At 40.0% G+C, this 6,049-nt stretch overlaps 1 protein-coding gene across 1 annotated transcript in view; it reads left to right on the top strand.

The window, feature by feature from the left end:
• LOC102211668 (NACHT, LRR and PYD domains-containing protein 12-like) overlaps positions 1 to 6,049 on the top strand; it is a 119,161-nt gene that overhangs the window by 83,845 nt on the left and 29,267 nt on the right. The window contains exons 10-11 of the mRNA XM_013907782.1: positions 338 to 511; positions 1,105 to 1,278. Coding sequence (XP_013763236.1) covers positions 338 to 511; positions 1,105 to 1,278 — 348 coding nt within the window. The remainder of the gene's footprint in view (positions 1 to 337; positions 512 to 1,104; positions 1,279 to 6,049) is intronic.

The raw sequence follows: 6,049 nt of genomic DNA on the forward strand, positions 1-6,049 counted from the left end.
TTACATTGTTGTGCCTGAGAGTCACCATCTACTGGAACCAAATTCCTTGTATGTGTTTGTGCATATACTTGGCCAATAAACACGATTTTGATTCTGATTCTAAATATATACATGCTTCCCTTAGGAAGTATCATCAGAAGACATAGCATACATTTTCCACTGCTAACACACAACTTTATCTGTTTCTATGCCAGATCATGTCATAAAGTACTACCCCGATAGTTTGGAATTTCCAGTGTTTTTCTAAAACACTTTAATGTCTGTCCAGATGATGAGACACTGCATAATGTTAAACACAAGCTTGTGTAAAAAATGTATGTCTTTATTTTTCATACAGTTTGGTGGACTGCAGGTTATCAAAGATCAGCTATGATCCTCTGATTAAAGCTCTGGACTCCAAACCCTCCCATCTGAAAGAGCTTGATCTTCAAATACCCAGCCTGCAGGATTCAGGAGTGAAGCAGCTGTGTGGTTTTCTGGAGAGTCCAAAATGTATACTGAGATTTCTGAGGTTAGTGAACATGTTTTAGTTATGCTGAGATTAATATGATGTGTTGTGCTGCAATGAACTCCAGACATAAGGCTGATATTATACTAATCCACAATGACGATCTTCATGGTAAAGTCGTTTTTCTTCTTCTCTGGCATATATACATATATAGTTAGACTTGGGGCTCCACAGAAATTTTAAATAACTTCCAGAGAAAATGTTTTAAAAGTTCCTCTAGTTACTCCTCTTAAATTGCAATAGTCTCCAGTAACAGGATCAAAAACTGCATTGCAGCAATTGTTGCTCTTTTACATATCTGGACACGCAACTCTTGATTTGTCTGGTTTGTATAAGCTCAAACACATGATTTTAGATTTTTAAAATGGTGCAGGAACCCTGTTACTTGAACAGTTGATACAAATGTCAAAATAATACATTTTCTGTGGGTTTGTTGAAATTTATTTTCAGTTTTCAATTGAATTCAGCTTTATATATATATAGCCCCATTTTGAACACGAGTGTTTTTTGTGTTTCAGAATCTGTTTAGTTGTTTATGAAACACTGAATGATTTCAAGACACAGACACAAACTTACATCTTTCATTCTTTATACAGATTGAAGGGCTGTGGTTTGTCAGAGATTAGCTGTGATTTTCTGGCAGCAGCGCTGAAGTCCAACCCCTCCCATCTGAGGGAGATGGACCTAGAGAAAAACAACCTGCAGGATTCAGGAGTGAAGCAGCTGTGTGGTTTTCTGGAGATTCCAGACTGCAGACTGGAGACTCTGAGGTCAGTCAACATGTTTTAGTTGTGCTGAGTGTATGTGTTTGTAAATGATTGAAATAGTGTAAGTACTTGCATGTTGAAAATATGTGCTCAAACTGTAAAATGTGTTATCATACTGATCTGGTCACTCATTTAAAGGAATCCTTTAAATGAGTGACCTGTAGTCAGCGGTCTCTTGTTTGTTCCATGTTTAGCAGGAGGAAGATGTTCTGAGTTCACAGTATAAGCTTACATAAATGTGTGCATTCTCCAACTTCTGACCACGGTTGGTATTAAGGCTTCGGATGATATGTCTGATGTCTACTTTAGAATTAATATGTCTAATTTGTGCTCTTCCGTTTAGTCTCTCAGCTATTGCTACCCAAATAAATCTGTTTTCATTGACTCTTTTCAATATCAACATGATTTGATTATTTACATTTGTATTAAATCTGCAATTTCTAAACATCATTATTTTTGTTTTATTTAAATTCATTTAGAATTAGGCTTTCTCAAGCCAAATCTTCAGTTTTATCTTTTCACGGAGGGCAAAGACACAAGGGAGATACAAGGGTTTATTGTGTTTTTAGTTTCATGAGTTCTTTTACTGTTTTCCCGTGTTTTATTCCGTGATGTTTATCTGTTTCCCAGCTCATCATGTTCTCTCTCCCCCTCCGGTCTGCATCTCTGTTTACTTCCTGTTGTACTTTGATAGTTTCCCGTCAGTGTACGTCATGCTTTGCTCTCCCCCTGTCTCATTATGATTATTCGCATCAGCTGTGCTCCCTATGTGCTCCCACATCCCTGTAATTTTTCTGCGTATTTATGTTAGCGTCTCCCTCAGTTCCATGTCGCATCCTCCCTCATAGTTCAGTGTTTCCCTGTGTTTCCCTGAGTAAATTAATATTTCTCACTTTAGTTTTGCATCGTTCTGTGTCCCCCCTTTCCCTGTTAAGCAAATAAAAGTGCATTTTGAGTTTTAGTTTCATTTCAGTGAGTTTGCGTTTGGGTCCTATTACTGCCTGCATACAGTTGGTTTATGACAGAATTCAGTGAATGAATTTCAGTGTCATCAACTCAAATTCAGATTCTTTTAGAATCTGATAAGAAAATAAAACAGACATAAGTTTAAGAGGTACCTTCACAGGAAAAGTATGTAGTAACATTATAATCTACATGATATGTACAAGTTCTATATGCCAGGTACCATGGTATGCAAAAGTTTGGGCACCCCTGATAATTTTCACGACTTTTCTTAATAAGTCATTGGCTGTTTGGATCAGCAATTTTATTCAAATATTGTCACGGTGGTGGAACGGACTCAGGCGCAGACTGTGGTAGCACGGTTCAACAACACTTTATTAATCACTCCGGTGCGCTATGTACACGTGAAGGGGGGGGAAACACCAGGGTCCCGGGGGTCAATAGGGGGGAAACACACGTCTTCACACTTGCTCCGCTCCTCGTCCAAACACTCCTCACACGAGCAACCCACTCACACTCACGGGGTCCAGGAATCAAAACGGGCGGGTCCAGATAAACCTATAAACATAGATGAGGGTAAGTCGGCGGCAAGCACGGGAACAACTAATTCACAATGAAGCCAGGCAATACTGACGAGGGTCACTCAATATTACAGCGACGAATAGCTCAGAGCCCCAGCCTTAAGAAGAGCCAGAGAACTGCAATTCACTTGAGATCAGCTGCAGGTGCGTGGGCCAAGGGCAGACAGGTAGGAGAGAGAGAGAGAGAAAAAAAAACAACAAACACTTGTGGCCACACTGGGCTGGCCGGGGAGGCACAGGGACCATGACAAATATATCATACAGCAGACAAACACAATGATATTTTAGAAGTGAAATGAAGTTCATAGGATTTACAGAAAGTGTGCAATAGTTACTTAAACTAAATTAGGCAGGTGCATAAATTTAGCCATCCTTGTTGTTTTATTTTTTTTTGAACACCTGTAGTACCAATTATTGGAACATAGAATATGTCAGCTGTCAGCTTCCACTGTGAGAAGACCACAGGCACAGTTCTAGTTAAGGCTCGAAGTAGCAAACCAAGAAAATTCTTAAATAACCAGAGGTAAAGGATGGTGAAAACAGTCATAGTCAACATCATCTTGCAGCAGATTGAGTCACTGCGCATCGTTCAACCATCTGGCGCACTTTACACAAGGAGATGCTGTATGCGAGAGTGATGCAGAGGAAGCTTTTTCTCCGCCCACAGCACAAACAGAGCTGCTTGAGTTATGCTAAAGCACATTTGGACAAGCCAGCTTCATTCTGGAATAAGGTGCTGTGGACTGATGAAACTAAAATTGAGTTATCTGGTCATAACAAGGGGCGTTATGCATGGAGGAAAAAGAACACAGCATTCCAAGAAAAATACCTCCTACCTACAGTAAAATATGGTGGTGGTTCCATCATGCTGTGGGGCTGTGTGGCCAGTGCAGGGACTGGGAATCTTGGCAAAGTTGAGGGACACATGAATTCCACTCAGTATCAGTAGCATGTCCAGGAATCAGTGACAAAGCTGAAGCTGCGCCGGGGCTGGATCTTTCAACAAGACAACGACCCAAAACACTGCTCAAAATCCACTAAGGGATTCATGCAGAGGAACAAGTACAACATTCTGGAACAGCCATCTCAGTCCCCAGACCTGAATATTATTAAAAATCTATGGTGTGACTTAAATCAGGCTTTCCATGATCTTAAGCCATCAAACCTGACTAAACTGGAGATGTTTTGTAAAGAAGAATTTTCCAAAATACCTTCAACCAGGATCCAGACTGTCAATGGAAGCTAAAGGAAGTGTTTAGAGGCTGTTATTTCTGCAAAAGAAGGATCTACTAAATATTGTTATTTTTCTGTTGGGGTGCCTACATTTATCCACCTGCCTAATTTAGTTTCAGTAACTGTTGCACACTTTCTGTAAATCCTATGAACTTCATGTCACTTCTCAAATATCATTGTGTTCACCTGCTGTATCATATATTTATATGAAATTGCTCATCCAAACAATCGATGAATGCTAAAGAAAAATTATGAAAATTATCAGGGGGGAGGTAGTAAGTAAGTTAGTAGAATTTTATTTATATAGCATCTTTCTAGATAAAAAAAAAGATCACAAAGACAAAAAGCTGGAGTTATTCTTTGTCATTACGCTGCACAGCTTTCTCTTCTCTCATTCTCTCCCCCTTCCTCTTATGTTGCTACTTCAATCATGAAGCTGATCAATGATCTTATCTTTTATCTTTTTTAAATACCCACAAATGGAATTCCTGGTTTATTTTCTTATTATTTGTTCTATTGTTATCTTGTTAGCTGTGGTTTTGTGCAGCACTATTCAGAAAGTTCCAAAGTTGAATTGTAATGCTTATTTTGACAAATATGTTCCAGACACATTTGTCAGATCAATAACACAAAAAATACTAGAGCAAGGTTTTTATGAACATATCTCTCCAGTGAGTGACTGGGTTTTCCATAAGCACGTGTTTGACCTAAAGATATCTGAAATAGAAAGAATTTTGATATGTGGACGGGATATGAATGTACAGCTATACAGATTAGACAAAAATATAGGCGCCTAAACAATAACAAGATGGCGCCTGTGTGTTTGGCATGCCATCTACTGCTCTTTCTTATTTGTCTCATTTTACTGGTATTAAGCCAATGACGTGCAACATGTCAGTTCCACAGTCTTATAATCTCCAGACATCATTGAAAATAGGTTTATCCACCAAAGGTTTTGTTCGGATTGGTGAAGGTAGCCAGGGTTCTCTACCTCCCTATCTGGAAGCAATACCATCACACTGGCATCCCATCCCACAGCCACCAGCTATGGGGAAGCATCGCAGGAGACGGGGTACCTGCGCAAGTTGCCTTGCTAAGCTGAGAATCTCGATTTCTTACCTTCCTTACGATCTTCACTCTGTTCGTTAATCTTTTCCACAACTCGGTGCCATTGTGTGCTCTAGACTCCTGGTTGATTCCTCTTGTCGGCACTATCGAGAGGAGCCCTCTTAAATCCTTGCATCTTTGCATCCGTGTTGCCAGAGAGTGGATCGATCAAACCTTTGACCAGTGAATTGGGTTCTCACTGCTGCATAAGTCTCCGACCCAGCTCCCCTCAGGTTGGTTTTAATAAATGCCAGAATGGTGACAAATAAGACCTTCGTTTTGAAAGATTTCTTTTCTTCCCGTGCGTTGGATTTGTGTCTGACTTAATCCTGGACTTCACGTGGTGAGTTGAGCTGTTTCTGAACTACTGCCGGCTGGCTGTGCTTATTTTAGTGCCCAGAGAGCTTCTGGTCAGGGCAGAGGGTTAGCTGTTGTTTTTAAAGCACACTTCAATTTTAGCCAGCTATCCTCACTGACACGCTACACCAGCTTTGAACTTTGTTGTGTAAACTGGGCCACTCGCCTTCACTGCTGTGTGCGGTGTCTTACTATGTATTACCGGGCCTCAGGGCCGTTCATGGACATTGTGTGGTACTGTTTTGGGGGCTCTGGGGTTTCTAATGGGCTGTTTGTTTAGACTAAGTCTCTTACCATCTTTGTGGGTAAGGTTGGCAGTTTGAGACCTTCTTCATTATCTACTGTTCAACCATTTGCGTATTTTCCCTGTTTTTTATCTTTTTATCTGATTTAGCGCTCAGCTCAGATAAAATAATTATTGTGGGTGATTTTAATGCTAAAAATGACAGCCTCAACATGGCATTTAAATTCAAATTCAAATTTCAAATTCAAATTTTATTTGTCACGTACACAGTCATACACAGTACGATATG

The sequence above is a fragment of the Pundamilia nyererei genome, unplaced genomic scaffold (assembly GCF_000239375.1).
Source record: "Pundamilia nyererei isolate P.nyererei 1_Seehausen unplaced genomic scaffold, PunNye1.0 scaffold00521, whole genome shotgun sequence".
NCBI lineage: Eukaryota > Metazoa > Chordata > Actinopteri > Cichliformes > Cichlidae > Pundamilia > Pundamilia nyererei.